Genomic DNA, 18,569 nt, shown 5'->3' with positions numbered 1-18,569 from the left:
CGCCGCGAACGTTCTAGCAAATGCCAGGCTGCCGATACGCTCGCCTCGTTCGTTGTCATGGATACGGCGTTACACTGCGCCACGTGATATCTATAGGCTGTCATCGGCGCGTGGAACGTTCGATGCTCGAAACTTCCATCGGGCCGCGACGATATGTTCATTCTAATAAGATCAGAGCGACACTAAGGCAATTCACGTAACAGTCTATTTCATTCTTATTCATTGACAATGAGTATAAAAGTCGTTGCAGTAAATCATTTTCTCTGCCCAAGCCAGGCGAAATTGTGACGTAGCGGATCTGTGCTGAAAATCTCAAGTATCAAGGTTGAAACATTTTTAGCAGAATTAATTCAATTCTACGATGCAATATCATCTGTTCCTTCATATTCCAAGATATAAAGAGTCTAAAAACATTGCAGACCTTTGTGCTAAGGTAGATGTTTATTTTGTGTGCTAATTTTATCAATCACCTGAAATTCGAATTTACGTATATGTAAGATCAATGGCTCTGCCTGTCCATAGTCTGTACTTCTCTGGCAGCAATACTCTATTCAATATCAGTATTTTCTAGATCATTAGAAGAAATCGTATATCTATCTATCCAAATTGTCCATGACATCATGGTCCTTACTTGGCGTACTCAAATATTCCAAGGTCAACATCTGAAAAAATGAAACATGTCTTTACCACGCGAGTAATTTTACCTAAATTATGCAATCAATGATTTACAGTATTCAGTCAAGTTGGTCAGTTACACTGAAATTGAATTATAACATTTTTTGTTGAAGCATACCAGGTTCCTTTTTTATATTAGAAAAGAAAAAACTTCATGAATGCTGAGTATTATTCAGCCCAGACAATTTTATTTTTGAGATATTGATAAGAGTTGCGATAGTTAAAAATTAATATCACATATATTGCGTATGCAGATATGCACACCAGCGCATAAAGAACCGAGATTTTCAAATAATGCCATGTTTTAACCATGTGGTACTAGTTAAAAGTTTTTGGTATATCTCACTTTTTTCAGCTATTCTATGTTGTTATGACGGTGTATTGGGCAGTCTTGGCACCTTTGGGATTGCACAATCGTTTACAGTGGCGCAAAACAGTTAAAAGATTCAGCTTGGTTTTATCCAGTTTCATCGTGGTATGGTTTTGGTAATCTTCCGCCGTGAAGAAGTAAACTATAAGCATGACAGCATTAATTAGAGCTTCGGGATTTGGAGTATAAAGTTTAATTATGAACTAGTGAAACATAAAAAAAACTAGCATTAATTACCTCGTTCTCCAGTATCAACACTCTCCTGCATCTTGTAATGCATGTACAAGTTTAATTCACCTTTTTTCTTCGCACCGTTCTTACCCAGAGCCAACAGGCTATACTTTGCTTTCAGCACATCGTTGATTGTCGATACGAAGCGGTTGATGGTGTCGAGAGACTGGCGGCCAATCATGTACTTTGGTATAAGTTCAAACTCTTTCGTAGAAATCGGTTTCAGTCGTGGGAATATTTCCGGCTCGTTGAAAAGGGTCTTTTTACAATCTTTTACACTGTTTCGACTGGTCTCTTCAAAGACGTCCTCTAATGAATCTATTTCAAGACTGTGAGTGCTCTGCATGTTGGGTTGTACCTTAATATATTCCCTTTCTTTGACTACATTTGCATAATCATAAAGTAGTTGGGGTGGAATGTTATTCTCCATGTGGCTTATGCGGTTATTCAACTTCTTCAAATTCTCAACTAAGTTCTGTTGGATAAAAGGTCAAATGAATCAGTCCATCAAGTAATACTAGTAATTTAATCAGAGCAAAGCATTTTTCTAAGTCACGAGTTTTTACCACTAACTCCTCATTTTTCTTCCTTAATTCCTTCAAATCTGATTTGGCGGAACTGATCGCACTGAGCAAGGAGAAAGTCGACTCTTGAACCTCTGACAATTCGCTGGCGATGACTTTTTTGTCTGAAAAGGAGACAATAACATATTGACGTTAAAGAAATGAACAAAATAATTTCCACAACTGATTTGGTTATTGTGCCTTTGATACTCACTTTGTATCAAAGTTGTTGCTATCGTAAGTTGTTCCAGTTTTGTTTCATGCTCGACTAAAACATCTTCCACAGATTCAGCCATCGTAGATAATATAAGAAAGTACTTACGAAATACCTGTAAACTGATGTGATAAAAAAACACTGGACCTACACGACAAACGGCTTTTGAAACGGTACGATTTCAAACGATACAGCGCACGGCATAGTAGGGGAAGGAGTTACAACGAAACGTGGGGAGAAAGGGAACGTTTTATTGGTGCAGTTAGACGAACTAAGAGCCACCTAGTGGAGAATCACAAAACTGTTACAAAAATTTGCACTAGCGTGTGCAGGTGCAGTACACGAACTTCGTGCAGTATAAGCGTTTTTAAATGGAAATTGCTCTTCCCCAGGTAGCATTTCATGCGCCGTCAGATCATGCAAGATCTTGATTGGCAGCGCCATGCGGTAGAACAATGCACGATTGCTGTATGGCGACGCAAAACAAGCGAGCAAACAGCAAAGCTATATGGGACTGTCAAACAGAGCTTGCTGCAGCATTCATGCGACGCCTGCCGCGATTATGTTCTTCGTACTTCGCAAGCTTCCTGCACGTACGCGCAGGATGCTTATACCCTATACATTACATACAATAATAGCGGGAATCGGGGAACTTGGGCTTCCCAGTAAAACGTGTAAATATGTAGTCGACGATATTTTATCAGCCGTAAGACATATTTCGATTCGTGTGTCCCGTCCATATACATGTTCTGTCAATCTCGTGGGAGGCTATGATCTCGATAGGCTGTGAATTGTTCTAGCATATGGCGGGCTGACGAAGCGTTTGTCCAACCTCCAAAGCAAGCAAATCTTTCAAGGGCACTGATCTCTATTTGTTAAAAGAGTTTTCTCTCTGTTCAAAGGTGGTTCAGCATTTTTTAGATTTCTTTGTTTGGTACATTCTTTAGAGAAGAACGAAAATTTGAATTCAATTTTCTTTTAAATGAAGTTCGAAATAATAGAAATGCGTAAACAAGCAAAAAGCGGAAAACATTTAAATAAAAAGTAAGAAAAATCTGAAAAAGCGACCCCGACGAACCATAAGCGACCGAAACTTCAACCCCAAGTCAATTAGCCATACTCCAAGCAGCCCAACCCACACATCAAGCAAATAGATCAATTCCTAATACTGTATAATTGATGTATCGATTTCTAAGAAATCCACGAAAACTATAAAGACTAAAATATGAATCGGCTGTTCACGATTCTAAAACCTAAAACCTGTCCCGTACGTACCTTCGGAGAACATTCTCGATGCTTCAAGAACATCTCGGAATATTAGCAGAACTTTCGAGTACATTCAAGACAAGACTTATCCTTGACGATGATAGGCACTCTAGAACATTGCAGAACATTCGACAGGATTCTCAAAGTTCCTAGAATGTTCGATTTATATTCGGATATACCTATATACGTCAAGTTCGAAATTGATCAGAACACTTCCTTAAATGATAAAGTAAATTTTCATAATTCTGCAGCAAGACGCGTTTGCGATTTGGTATATTGATCAATCGTTCTCCATGGAAACTTAATGATATTCCCACTGTAGCCTAGCTTATCGTTGCTAGCGCTGTACTGATACATACCTAAGAAGGGATATTATATCATCAGCCCTCGATTACTAAGCATAATCGAAACATGTCTGACAATCATTTACCAGTGACTAAATCCGTCAGATCAGTCAAACCAAAAGTAAGCGTGAAATTGGCAGGTAAACAAGTGCAAATTTGTGTAGAAATGTAATGTAAATTTTGAATAATAAAATGGAATTGTTACTGCACTGGGAACAAGAACTCTTGGATCGCTTGGATTTGTCTTCCTCCATACTTTTGGAGGAAGATGCTTGGGCAATCGAGAGAAGTTCATCCGCTTCATCTGGGATTGGATCTGTTAAAAATGCAGATTGGGGATGCGGGTACCCCAATACATCTTCTACGGGAAATACTATGGACCGAAAAACATTACTTGAAGAATTGGCAGCCGTGAGGGCCAAGGTTGAGACGTGCATGGTGCGAAATAACTTTTTTCACACTCAACTAATCGAACACTTCAAAAGAAAGCAGGTACAATATCTAAACAAACATTACTCCGACACTATTTGCATCGCGATCGGTTGGCAAATGTCACCAGAACTTGCTGTTTTTATCAAAATTGATGAGTTATGCTGGCCTTCGGAGAAAAATGATCGAAACTGTGATTAAAAAGAACCGTTCGAATCAACAAGGTTGTACGGCATAATACTCACGATCAGTTAAAGAACGCCTAAAAATTTGGGTAAAAAACAAATGAACAATTCAGATTCTCTTAATCTATGTATAGTTGACATAGACTTTCAACTGCAATTATATTAAGCTGCAGATCAATGTTTCTAAACAGTACCGTGTAATTTTAGATGATGCGTGTCTACGGGGAGTCAAACGAAGAAGACCCTTTAAGAAATAAGTACTTAAAAAAGTTATCCAAGTACGAGCAATTGCGAGAAGAACTTGAATCTGGGGAGGAAGACTTCAGAGTAGAAATCACGCAACTGCGAAAAGATTTGCGGAAAAAGACAGACGAGGCGGATACTGCCATCGAACAATTGCTTTCTAAGCAGCGAGCAGCTGCAGCGCAAGCTTATACAAACGGCAAACCGCTATCCGCGAAAGAAGTACAAGCAATGATAACACGTGAGCTTGCAAAAATGAAGGATATCTCGAAAATTCGTGTGCGGTATGTGAGTACGTTTTTTTCTCTGAATTAGTTGAACACTATTCATTGGATACGTGCAAACTTTTTGCCGAGCAAAAATATCCTAAGTTTATTCTTCGTAAATCACAGGCACGTCTGAGGGACAGCCTTGTGGAGAAGGAAGTCATCTTTGATGCTCTGAAAATTTTAACACCAAATCTAGACCGAAAAGATTACGAGCGTTTAGAAGCAGAGAACTTCTACTACCGGCATGAGCTGAGATTAAAAGAAGAGGAAGGTGAGCGACTAGCGAGAAGACAGGAGCGTATTTCGCGACAGTTGCAAGCGATTCAGCACAAACGAAAGAACTTGTTACGACTTATTAAATTGCAGCGAGATACCATACAAAAATTGAAGCAAAGAATCGTGCAGACATGTCGGCAGAAACAGATGAAAAGGAAAAAAGAGAGAGAGGTCCAACAGTACTTTGACAAATTTGAATTTATTCTGGGATTACGCCTGTATCCAGAAGTACATGCGAAGATGGAATATTTCCAAAATCAGCACAAAGAATGGCTTGAAAAAGTTGCGCGTCTCATGGCTGAAATCAAGAATAGAAATCAAAGCTTGAAAGACGTTGAACCGCGTAAGAACATTCGCAGACAAAAACAAACATCGGACGAAGAAGGTACGACGGACGATGATACGCCATCTCCTAGAAAATCACGCCGTCCACCCCTGGGTGGAGGATTTCTTCAGTCACTTTATAACACAGGACGGTAATAATATGAAACCCGGTGGCTATTATCTCGGTTTACCACTTAACAAATTTTCTCGTTCATACGATTTCAACTGTGCTTCGCTTATGATATTCAAAATACAAATCATATTAGCAACCAAAAATTGAGTGTACCGGGCACAAATTAAGAAGAAGGTAGTTGTATAAAAATACTGTAGCTACAGTTGGCAAAGTATTTCAAAATGCGTCTGTACTAAACCATGAAATTGAGGACTGTAGAAAAATTCTTTAAATTACCTAAGTATCCACATATCTTTAAAAACCAGAAGGATACTGTAAATACAGCACAAAAATACATTCTTTATATCGCTAGTCCAGTACGAGTTACGATTCGTAATCGATTATAGTGACAAGTTGTAATATTTTTACGGACAGAAGGAATTTCATTTAACCCACATTATGTGTAAAGTGCAGCTTGAGTAGGGTCCATAATAATGATAATGAAACATATCTAGATTTTATGTAAAAGAGTTTATAATAATTAGTTTATTTTGGTGTTATTTGGTGTACAATATATTTTACCTTGGAAATTAATTCTCGTCATAAATCCGACCGCTGTGCGCTAGATTTATGTAATAAAAATCTCCGATTAATAAATGTTACAAAGTGTTTTTCATCAAACAATTGTATCCTTAATATGTATGTATTAGAACGATTACATATTATGTATTACTCATTAGGAGTGTGAAAAGAATTCTGGCAGCACTGTAAAATTATCGAGTACATTGGTATAGCAGTGAAAGTCGCACCAACAGCGTCTGTAGTAGATACTAACTAGATATGTACCTTAGAAATTAAGCTTCAATCTTTTTTCATTTAAAAACGAGACACTGAGTGAAAGCGTTTTTCTTTGTAAATATTGTTCAGTTCAGTCCAGTTTTCAATTAACCGTTAATTATCGTTGTGCTTTTTGTTTGACAATGCCTATAAATTATATAGCGCGTAGTTATTACACACATTCAGCACATTCATTTTACATAGATACTCCTATTAGACAATTATTTATTGGTGTTATTAAAAGTTAAGCTATTGATAAACATTAATTTAATTACCATTATTCTAACGATTCAGTAAATACTCGGTTGTTGTTATAATAGTAATAATAATAATAATAATAATAATTATAACTATAAAACACTGGTACTTATTATGTACAATAAAATTCTAACAAATTTTGGCTATTAAGATTATATTACACGTTCTAAGTGTTGCCATTTAGCACGATTGTAATTACGATATAAATATACTCAATTCTCTCTCTTAAAAAAACACAGTAAAATTTTGAATAATACAATAACGCAATAAAGGTTTTTAACAACGAAAATCCGTTCAATTAATTTTCTTCTGATTATATGACCAATTTTGACTTTTTGAAATTTATGTTGTCTTAATTAATATGTATATCATTCATTTACAACCTACGTATATTGATGACTTCAAATAGCAGATGAATATGGATTCTAAAAGTTGAGACTATATGCCGACATATCAAATTCTGCATTATTATTTTCTGTCGATTTCTATTTAAAATGCAACTCAATAATACAAAATTTTGAAAAATTAACTTGGCAGATAATATGAGTAATAATTTGAATCGAATGTATACCGTTTGTGCAGTACTAGTATGGTACATACGAATCACTGCATAATTTTATACCACGATCAGAATAAAATCTGTATCCTCGCAAAATTATGATGAAAACATTAATCCAACGTGATAGTGTAAGAGAAACTAATATTTGTGAAGTTTTAATTAAATAATAAAATCGATGATAAAATGATATACATGTGAAACCATTGGATATAAATTGCGATGAGATGTTGTAGAATTGTGATGCCTCATGTAAGTATACATATCTTCTAAGAATTAATAACACATTATAAATACAGAGCAAAATACCTGTATTACAGCAGTTACATATTTTTCTGTATAAACTTTATACAGGTATATTTATATATATATTATATATAAAAAATATTTCGAACTAAAGCACTTTAAATAGGTAAAAGTATATTCCAAGAGAGGATCACTTTATAAATCTGAACTTGAGGTGTACACTATGCTCCCTTGCATTAAAACCCTTCCGAAACTTGTCTATAAAAAATATATAAAAATCATTTTTAGTAATCAATTTTTATTTCAATTTCTTTTTTTGCTAACCCTCGGAAATAGTTTCCTTAACGTTCCAAGTATGAAAATTGTTATCATTGCACTCGGTCAACGAGCTTACGTAAGCTTTTTACCTTTAGTTCCTACAGCATACAGTATAACCAGAAATATTTATCATCTTCTTCGTTTAAAATTTAAACAATTACCATGATGTTATTCTACCGATACGTTTCTTTGTGAACACAAAGGTGAATAAAAATATGAACATTCTATGAGTGGGATAAAGTGAATTTTCTGAAAATGTTCCCAACTCGCATCGTGAGTACAATTGAAAGGAATTGCTGTCTGATTATTAGATTTGAAATAAAGTGATAGAAAATGAATTTAAATATAGAATCGAAAATAATTTCCATTTTTTATGGAGAAATTGAAAAATTGTATCCAGAAAATTCACCTTTACCAAATTTCTCCTATATAAACCTTTTGTACCGACTTTCTTAAGCCCCCTAACTAGCCATACATAATCGTTTTAAAAAAAAGATGGCACCGCAGCATTAGATTACTTGTATTATAATATAATATTGTCGATATTTTTTCGGTCAATTTTTCCATCTGAGAAATTCGTTTTTTACCAGTTTCCTAATGGATAGATACTAAAATCTAATCAACAGTTTGATTCCGATCAATGATACCGAATACAAGACGTTTTTCTTCATTGATAAGTAACCAATCGAAAATACTCATGTTTTATACAAATATGAAATTTCACTGGACTTAATCTTACAACAGACAACAGCTACGCATACGCCTGAGATGAAAACACGTGCAAATAAAGCTTCAGGAATAATATCGATAATATAAAACTGTTATCCATAGCATGAATTGATTATACACTAACGTATAGTTATAAACTCTGTTGATGATTTTTGTTAAGGAATAAAATTTTTTTCCTCAATTTCAAGGTTTAGAAATTTCTTTTGGATGATATTCTGTAAGTGCATGTATCATAACGACTGATAAAACTTGATACAATAATAATGTATGTATATAAATATTAACATTAAAACGCAATTGTTTTCTCGATGATCTTGAGATTATTATTATCATTAATATTCTTATTACTATTACTAATTATTAATTCAACGCACTCATCAGAAATTTTGTTCAATGCCATCGCCTTCCTTTACAGATTTGTTGCATTAAGGGGTAACGCCACTCTAGGATTTTGAAAAGTATGATTTTTATTCATTTTTTTTTGCTTAAACAATAATTTAGGGTCATAAAAACAATACACAGTTGGTCCTATAGTGAAAGAAAATTCAAAAGGGAAAAATGCTCTAATTTGAAGAGACCAAAAATTTCAAAGATTTAAGTATTCGTAAAACTTGAAACGTATTATTCTCGAAACCACTTTTTTCAAACTGGGAGGACAGATTACTTAAACACCGATGCATAGATTGATTTGAAATGTTGACAGTGGCTTCGCTATTACATTCTCTATGGCAGTACGTAGCCGGTTTTTTATTTAATGTAAACATGTTTTTTATAAACAATTTACTGCTAATTTTTTGGCCTTAATATCGATTTATTTTTTCAAAACTGCAACATTTCTACAAAATTTAATTAAAAAAAAAAACCCTATGTAGTCCCATAGGCAATAGTATATAGGTTATAAAATTTATTGGTTTTTTTGTTCCAGGTCTTATACTTTACGAGAAATCCGTCCTCCCGTGAAGGAGTTTAAAAAACGGCGATTTCAAAGATTGACTCTGTCGCCGCCATTGTGCATCAAAATGATGATAAGAAATTTTGTTTCATATTTCGATATGTGTAAGATAAACCACCTGAAAAGAAATCCTATTCCTTTTTCCACATTCCCAAAATAAATCGTCAATCTTAGGCCTTTCTTTTCGGCCGTTGGAGTGGTGTTGCCCCTTAAGTTGAGTCTAGGTACGTATAAAGTTGGGGTAAACTCACATAAAACGTAAATATCGCTTACTACATGATCGCCAACATTATTACGTAAGAAGAATCGTAAATCAAAAATTGTAACTTTTAACCGTCATGAAATTCTATTCTGGTCTGGTTTATAATACGTAGCTGCAACTTGAATGGCAAGTGACTTATCGTCGTTACTGTTTACTTTGTCTCATTGTATTTTCAACGGTTTATTGTTATTTGTTTTTTATCGCCCTGTTGTCTTCTTAAACCTTGTTTCCATTAATTTTCTCCATGTTGCCGATGGCACGTATGTTGTTGATATATAGATATGTAAAAGCAATGAATTTTCATTACAAAACGCAACACTTCTTCGACATCTTATAATTCGGCTTTAACGGCGGTCGTTCAGAGAGCTGGAACTTACGGACAATTCGGACTAGCTCGTGAAAGGCTTGATCGACGTTCATCCTCAGTTTCGCGCTGCATTCGATGTATGGGATTTTCAACTGCCTTGCCAAGTTTTGCGCCTCTTCCATGGAAACCTGCATTTAAAGTCAGTTCGAACAGTCAAAAAAGTTATACGACCTTATGACATGAAAATCCTCGAGTGACAATGAGTCAATTACAGAAAAAATGACCGAAATCATACTTTTTTTTTTCAAACATAAGAATGTGCAATCGAAATTACATAATTTTTACGCGTAACTTTAGAAAATGAGCTAATTTTACACTCACGGTTCTCTGATGGTCCAGATCAGCTTTGTTGCCAACCATTAGCATCGGGAACTCGTCCCGGTCTTTAACCCTGAGAATTTGTCGGTGGAATTTGAACATCTCATCGAAAGACGAGTGATCGGCGACGGAAAATACTAAAAGAAAACCTTCGCCGCTACGCATATACTGCTCTCGCATTGCGCTGAATTCTTCTTGTCCAGCGGTATCCAAGACTGCGGAAAACAAAATTATCAATGAAAAGCCGTAAGTGTTACGTTAAATGTGTAATAGAGTCTAAAAGTCCGTATCATTCTTGTTTAATCAATTGATTGTTGTTCATTCGACAGCAGAATTCTAAAAAGCATTTACACACCCGTGGTCGGGAAATAAGTAACACTTTTACCAGAAATAACTTTGTTTACGATCGTTAACAGAAGCTGCGGCCGCAAACGGAGCTGAGGTATCAGCTGCCGCTATGGCTAGACTCTCAAAAGAGGGAGAAAATAATCTACAAGAGGTATACGGCCAGCGCCTAGATACGTTGGAGTGGATGTTCAGATTGTTTTAATGATGGCTGCCCACAAGAGTTTGGCTCTATGCAATATTTACATTAATGTACGCAGAGAGTCTCAAGACCCCTTTGCTGCCTCTTCCGAAATGTCCGAAAATTTTTTTCAAGAAAAACAGATACAGCGTGAAAGTAACATTAATTCAATATTAATAAAACAAGAATAAATACAATAGCGTAGAAGCAGAGAGCTATACGCTTTTCAATTGTGAAAACATTTTTCGTTCTTTCCTCAAAAGTACACTCGTAAATTGGGGGAGATACGGTGAGACAAAGAGAAGGTAAAGAAAAATAGAAACAAAACAGATTGGATGAGTTACTTACTGTCGAGTTTGGCTGGTGTGTCATCGATGACGCACTGTTTCGTGTACGAGTCTTCGATGGTAGGATCGTAGTCGGTGACGAAATAACTCTGAAATAAAGGCGCAGCGATTTAAATTCAGTTGAGAAATAGACCGTAACGAATAACAGATTACAAAATTCATCAACTTTTCCTTTTGCGCGAATCTTTTCGTCCGATAGCGCGATCAACGATCAGAAATTAATAAAGCAGTCAATCGAGATAAAAATGTCGAATAATACTCTATAAAATGTCACGAAGATTTTTCAGATTAACCCTTTGAATCATAGTGGCAAGTATTTTTACCACCTATTTTATATCCAGTTTTTGTTTAGAGAACTTTTCAACACATTTTCTTGCGGTTTCTTGCTATTTCTGATGGTATACTAATTAATTTGTAATACTTGAAATTAATTATTGCAATATAACGTAAATTATTATTGTTAGAAGAAAATTGATTGACTAAAATTGTGAAAATTGATGGAATAATTCCTTTCCGAGAAAGTTACTCCTCCACACATATACATGTTTTACACAACTTATAAGTTTTTAAGATCGCTGATTACGAATCTGAAATCGGATTTTAAAAATTCAAGTGTAATTTATTTCGCATTCTCTTTTTTCATATAAATATATATATGTACTGTATATAAATAATGACTAACGCCTTCGCCGGAATGTAACCTGTCGATAGCAAGAAAATTCTAGCAAATCTGGAATGTAGGAAAATTCAATTTTCAATCAACAAGTACTTACTATATTTCGAGATCTATATTTTTTACCAGTAGTAAAAACATTCTGCACGGTAAATTTTCTTCTCCTCATTTGTTTATAATTTTTTTGAACTGATTATAACCGTTTGTAGCCTCGAACAAAACATAGTAAATCATTTGACCGTCTATTTGAGCCGCAAAATGGTTTTATCTGGATCGAGATAACAACGCAGACTTCCGAAGCGATGGGCTCTAGTATATTATTGTATGATTCAATAACTATGTAATACATTTACCATTTATAACATTAAAAATAATTTTCCTGATAATTTATCATTTCCTATCGTTGCGTTTTCGATCTAAAATTTCATGAACCTCTAAAAACTTTTGTGGACTACAAATTTTTCACCCAGTGATCAGCTAATTTTAAAAACAATCTTGGCTGTTTTCATATCATCGAAACAGTAATTTACATAATCCACATGAATAACACAACATTCGTAATAGTCATCAAATCTTTTTTATGTGTGTTATAAGATAATTTACTTCAACCGTAACGCAAAGACAATGTAAATGACGCGTTTCAAATAATATTTACCAGACTTTTAACCCAATTTCCCGCGATTTATCTCCATCGCATCCGACATTCCTCGAATTCCTGTCCTGTGCGCACAAAGATGCAGACGGATTGTTTACGGCGGTTTAATCAGATAACCGGAAAATCAAAAAGAACCAAGAAATGAATAATATAGATAATTTCTCTTCTCTTTCGGTAGAAATTTCAGGGCGATGCAGGGTGTTCAGTATAACCATACCCAGCAAATCTTAGTTTCCGGTGTCGGTTAAAAGATATATCTCAAGTGCAGAATCCCTGCCTTATATGCGGGATCTCGAAGACCCCCCCAAAGTCGTGCCATGCTGCACGATATAAGGTATAAGATAGATACGTGCAGAGCTCAAAGATACTTTGTCCGTGTTTGGGGTTGAACATCCGGTATTTTAGATCAGGTTATAAAAGCCGGCTGCTACCGAGCGGGTGAAAAGCTGCTGCAAGAACGACACGTGCATGCAATGGGTGCAGGTTTCGCTTTAAACAGCAACGGCCAATCGCCTCGTTTCGATTATATACATGTCAGTATAAGCCTTTGAAGTTCGAGGAAGTCTGGAAATCACGTGAAAGGACAACGACATCGCGACCTTACAGACGACAAACCCTGCCGTACAACATTTACCTCGATAGGAACTAGATTTTTCCCACGATCCATGTAGAGCTAGCAATTCGCGTAAAAGATCGCAGCGTAGAGTCACAGCTTGGTCGAATAACGGAAAAGGGAACTTAACCCTCCGTTGGCCATGTGCTTTTTTGTATACACTGTTGGCCAACTTATTTAGTAATTTAATAATCACAAATTAATTAAGAATAAGAAATCGCGTCGAGCGACCATTTAGCAGAAAGTCAGGCTGGACGAATTTGCATACTTTGGCCAACGGAGGGATGACTAACAACATCGATCTACTCCGCACAAGGATTGGTGCAAAAACCTCGTTACTACTCGGAGATTACAGGTTATTCTGCAGATGACTTTCCTCCTTACAGATAATTTTCTACGACATTGGACCCTGTTGATAGGTATAATACAAAGCTAACCGAAATAAAATAAGGGCAGCCGACAGAGTTTAGTCGAAGAACAAGAGTCTAGTTTTCGGAGTAGTGCAGAGTAAAGAAGCCTCAAACTATAACGTGCGTGACATTGAACCGAAAGCAGCAGTGATATCACCTTGTGCTCGATATAACTCTCAGTCTGGTCTATCAAAACGGTCGAGATGATAGGGCACAGATTTAGAATATGAGTCTCTCTCTACTCTGTATTTAACCCAGATCGCAAGAAACGAAACTGTGTGGAAATAAATTGTTCGAAATTTGCATATTTTTTAAATCTTGACCGGATCAGAATTTCTATCAATTGAATTATACGTCACGAAAATTCTCGAAAAGGTTGTTTGGGTTGCTTCTCTTTTCTCTTAATTAAATTTTTTACACATCCTCACAATCATTCTGACAGCTCGATTCTAATATATAAGCTATAACTATGTATAAAGATATTTCAATAGTAAAAACGACGGCTGCACATGTGCCGTGCACGATGAATAATTTATACGAGCAAAAATTACTGACTAAGGAGTTTACGTCATTGTTTTTCATCATCTCTCTTATCATATGCTTATAACGTTACACCTATAATACGAGATTTTAATTAAAATTGAACGTAGAAGTTTTAACCTGCCAATCTAGTAGGTATAATACAGTAACTGAATTGATATTATGTGTAGAAATTGAATCATGGCTTGTAATGAGTAAAATCAGTTGACTCTTCACTTCTATAATTATGCATAATGACGTATGACACGAGGTTCTTATTAATTAACTTGACAAAGATAGAAGTTAATAATAATAGGTTGCGCGATATGTGATTCGCCCAGCCACAGAGTGTAATTCCGCCGCAATTGTTGCATTCGTATTACATTATTTATGTTACATACGTCAAAATATAGTAAATCAGCCTTTCGACGGTTGCAGTTTATATCAACGCATTACTTCATGCATGACAATACATCATTTCGCATATAATAACGAATTTCACAATTTCATATTCTACACTTGCAGGTGCGAAATTTCACCGCAGTATATAATGACAAGAATTTCAGCCCCAACATAATTCCAGATTCTCAAATAACTTGAAATTATTTTTGAACAATTTTTGCTCGTTGAAAAAATATTTGCTTTCGACGTCAAGCAAGATATTATGTTGTATGAGCACCGCGGAGTAAAATGTTAGCCCCTTTGATATAAGCCATATCGTTTAACGAATCCCTGGAAAATTGTTCAGGAATTCAATTAACAAAATTAATCTTAAGTGGACGCCACGCAATCCACTTATCTCTAGTATTATACTTCACTTCACACCCAGATCGACAAAAGTTACACGACATATCATCAAATAAAAATAACCTCGTCGCTGGAATTAAAAGAGCCCGTGTAATGGAGAGTCCTTCGTTTATTCTCTGCGTGAGAAAACATTATTTACTAATAAAAATCAAACCGAATACAGATACAAATAACAATACGAAAAGAGATGTTCTGACGTAAGTAGATTTGAACAGTTAAGCTTATTACCCAACAATTGAGGAAAAAAAAATATGATTAATACAGGAGTTTCCAGATTTTATCATGTATATGTAATATTCTTTATTTGACAATTGTAATATACATATTTCGTAAAGCTACAGTGAAAGCAAGCTGAATTTAACGTAATAAAAATTCATAAAATAAAATGGAAAATATATAGCGCGTAGGACGGAATATATAGTTGTAGGTTTCGGTGGAATGCATACGGGATAACCCACGCGATACAAAACTCGCTTTCATACATTAGGTATACGTGTATAAATATACAGAATGTGTTTCATTTTTTCTACGCAAGTGGATTCATCACGTACACTTATATTACAGAGGAAAAACACGCAATGAGATACAGGAACATACCGTTTCGCACTATGTCGATAATTGTAGTACAATTAGTGGTTAATACCGCACCTATGTTTTACAATTCATTCATCGCAATTTCTCTTACGATTAGGATAAATAAGCAGCTGTTTGCTCGAATAACGAGATAACGTCAACAAAGTGCGTTACATTTTTTTTTTTTTTTTTTTTGGGGCGGTGGAGCTACCACGAAACGGTTAATGTTAACGATCAATACCTTCGATTAGAGTATGATTATATACGGGGGGATATAGACAATGTAAATTCAGTCACACATTATTATTACGATTCTGTTATCATGGTCGATTTGTGACGTGTAGGCATTAATTATATGTATGCTATATCAGTCTATTATATCATATTTTACACTCACCATGTGACTCATCACTCTGGCGATAAACAGAAATGGAATGAAAATAAGCCTAGTCATATTTAGAACTGTCAGATAGATGTTTCTTATCGTATTGGATTTCAATTTTTTCATACCGAATCATACATGTACAAAACGTTCCACTGTCCGTTTGGTCGTAAACCGAAGAGGTCGACGATGTTTAGTATTTCGAACTTCAAAAATTATCTTACACCCTCCCATCTGCGACCGACTACACAAAATTCTTCGTAAAAATCATGAGTGTCAAATAGAGTTACCTGCTGAATGGACGGCGTCTAGATAATTCATGTACTTAGCAGATTATATCCAGTTACGTGATGCTGCAATGATCGCAACAAAACTTATTGTCATCATGAAACGCATATTTTAGCGAGAGTTGAAATTTGATTCACCGATTTCCCGCATTTTTAGAATCTATTCGAGCCTCCGTCAGTCCTTTGAAAGTGAACAGTCTAGACTACAAGTCGAGGCCCGACGACTGGATAAGGCCGCGACTGCCAAAAATAGTAGAGCGCAGGCGAATCGCTAGCCTATAATACCTACATACAATAACGATCCTCCAGGAACGTTCAGAGGCATTTAAACTGAACTTGTAAAAAGGTTTGTTTATCTAACTGCATTCTTGTGGGATACATAAAAGCATAAATTTTTATCCATCTATAATTAAACGTTGCAATCAAGAAACAATAATGCAACGCAACCGTTGAATCGGCCTGATTGTAAGGCTGACTTATAAACGTTAAAATAAATAAACCCAACGATTCTTAATATAGTGGACATTTCGAAAATATTTTTGTGCAATGACATCAACTTGCACAAATATCCAAATAAATGTCGACAGAAAGGGCAGGCGTATGTTTGACAAAGTTTTACCAGCCATAGCAAAATATTGTCACTCTCGTATGACTAAATTAACGTACTTGTTTGTTTATGCGTAAATTAACAACGAGTGTACGACAGAGTTTTAGAAATCGAACGAGAATGAAAATGATCAGAAAATTCTAGGCCATCGCCGTTTTGTTGGGTTTATCAATCTTTTATGCGACTTTACTCGAATATCAACGTAATTTGAATATCTCCCGACTTTCTTGTTGGACTTCCAAAGTCTGACACCTCGTGAACGTCATCCTACGAATACAACAGATGTAATGTGCATACTACATGGAAAACAATTCAAGTTCAAGCAGCAGCGATCAGTTAAAGAAAACGAATAACGAGTGATACAAGACATTGACGATTTTGATAAATGTTACGGTGCATGTTTTGGCTGAGGCGAGAGGAACGGCGACGGTCCATTGTAAAACCGCCTATGTAAAACTGTGTAGGCGATCCCAAGATGTGGCGATCACGACTCCAATACCAAATACGCAAGCGGCGCTGGCGAAGGAACGTTGTACGAATGTGTAATATGGCCGGAGGGGGGGTATGAAACCTTGTGCCCTGCATTATGCATATCCATGTGACTCGGGAAACGGCTTAATTAATTATGCACGGTAATTAAACTACATAATATTTACGCCGATGAGTTAAGAAACGCTCCTCTCATAAATCGTGAATTTGGCACCATTACCGATAACCATAATCATTCGTTGACAAACAAAGCCGGGCTAGGCGAAGATTATTTGACATAATTACATTCGTCAGCGCGAAAACTGATGGGAGAGGATGTTTTAAGCAGCTGGGGCGGCGGCTCATTTGTTATATAAGTTTTGTGTACTTTTTACAATCGTTCTCTCGCGGTTTCCATTTTAACGCGAAGTTGTAAGGTTCTGATCTCTTAACCGTACACGGATGATGACTCTTAACGTAATATTTCCAATGTTCAGCTGATTACGATGACGTCAAGTGTCGCTTAGTATTCTAACATTTTGCCTTATTGTCAGCTGTCAATTAATATCACGTCTTTGAAAGCAAGTTACACGACGCATTGACGTTTCTGACTTACAAGTATCTACCCGACCGAAACTCTGACACGTTCAGAAGGATTTAAGCAATAAATGCACTGATGTGAGAAATATTACGAAAATACACCGTAATCATTATCATCTGCACACGTTGGTTTTTCGGCAAATGGGACTAAAAATGTCTTCCTGACTGCTTGAGCGTAAACATCTCAGCTAATTAATATAGCAAATAGTTTCTCCCTATTTTTTCGAGATAGTCAACACTGCTGATATTGTTAGGCAACTTTCATGCATCGAAATTTCCTTAGGCACGATAGAGCGCGACGCGAAGGACAACCGAGCCTTTCTTTGACGGACAAGCGGTCGACCTACGCTGAGTGCGTTGCACGAAGGAAAAATTGAGGGGATGGAAAAAGAATAAAAAATTCATGAAACTCACTTGAATGAATTGTATCGTTATTGCTGATTTTCCAACACCACCCCCGCCCACGACCACCAATTTATAGGTCTGCGCATAGCTCTGTCTGTCACCTGGCCTTGACATTTTGTTATTACGATCTATGCGATCGTTCGTTCATACATTCAACGATTTCAAAATAAATTACCACAATCACTGTTCTTTTAATGAGGGGGGATAGACGAACCACTCAACACACGCTACGTACGAACAGCCCGCACCCGCCAATGACTCTGCCGTCTGGTTAGCACTCAACTTCGACGCCAGCGACCGTGTCTTGTTCGTAGCTACTTCGCTCAGAGAGCTTCGCTGCCTTGTCCGCTGAT

At 36.1% G+C, this 18,569-nt stretch overlaps 3 protein-coding genes and 1 long non-coding RNA gene across 6 annotated transcripts; 2 read left to right on the top strand and 2 right to left on the bottom strand.

Moving 5' to 3' along the window:
* Positions 1 to 123: 123 nt before the first annotated feature.
* LOC124216411 (SKA complex subunit 1-like) lies at positions 124 to 3,640 on the bottom strand. Its single transcript, XM_046620914.2, has 6 exons — positions 3,329 to 3,640; positions 2,054 to 2,168; positions 1,843 to 1,964; positions 1,283 to 1,751; positions 1,022 to 1,187; positions 124 to 662 (listed from the first exon to the last, which is right to left on the bottom strand). The coding sequence occupies exons 1-5, from the start codon at positions 3,359 to 3,361 to the stop codon at positions 1,036 to 1,038; spliced, it is 891 nt and encodes a 296-aa protein (XP_046476870.1). The 5' UTR covers positions 3,362 to 3,640; the 3' UTR covers positions 124 to 662; positions 1,022 to 1,035.
* Positions 1,507 to 8,195, top strand: LOC124216409 (cilia- and flagella-associated protein 184-like). 3 transcript variants are annotated; one of them, XM_046620910.2, is made up of 5 exons: positions 1,507 to 1,607; positions 2,126 to 3,803; positions 3,884 to 4,155; positions 4,485 to 4,808; positions 4,913 to 8,195. In XM_046620910.2, exons 2-5 carry the CDS (start codon positions 3,731 to 3,733, stop codon positions 5,543 to 5,545), a joined length of 1,302 nt encoding a protein of 433 aa, XP_046476866.1. In that variant the 5' UTR covers positions 1,507 to 1,607; positions 2,126 to 3,730; the 3' UTR covers positions 5,546 to 8,195. The 3 variants fall into 3 exon arrangements, with proteins under 3 accessions (XP_046476866.1, XP_046476867.1, XP_046476868.1); XM_046620911.2 differs by lacking the exon at positions 1,507 to 1,607 and having other exon boundaries at positions 2,011 to 3,803; positions 3,884 to 4,101; XM_046620912.2 differs by lacking the exon at positions 1,507 to 1,607 and having other exon boundaries at positions 2,020 to 3,784.
* On the bottom strand, positions 6,014 to 18,561 carry Ras64B (ras-like protein 2). Its single transcript, XM_046620915.2, has 4 exons — positions 18,226 to 18,561; positions 11,219 to 11,306; positions 10,348 to 10,559; positions 6,014 to 10,154 (listed from the first exon to the last, which is right to left on the bottom strand). The coding sequence occupies exons 1-4, from the start codon at positions 18,328 to 18,330 to the stop codon at positions 9,963 to 9,965; spliced, it is 597 nt and encodes a 198-aa protein (XP_046476871.1). The 5' UTR covers positions 18,331 to 18,561; the 3' UTR covers positions 6,014 to 9,962.
* Positions 16,244 to 18,168, top strand: LOC124216418 (uncharacterized). The gene is made up of 3 exons (XR_006882606.2): positions 16,244 to 16,482; positions 17,208 to 17,375; positions 18,095 to 18,168. It is a non-coding gene; the product is annotated as an uncharacterized lncRNA (long non-coding RNA).
* Positions 18,562 to 18,569: the final 8 nt, after the last annotated feature.

This window comes from Neodiprion pinetum, chromosome 4, assembly GCF_021155775.2.
Source record: "Neodiprion pinetum isolate iyNeoPine1 chromosome 4, iyNeoPine1.2, whole genome shotgun sequence".
Lineage (NCBI taxonomy): Eukaryota > Metazoa > Arthropoda > Insecta > Hymenoptera > Diprionidae > Neodiprion > Neodiprion pinetum.
The sequence above is the reverse complement of the archived record's forward strand: the minus strand, read 5'-3'. Positions and strand labels throughout refer to the sequence as shown.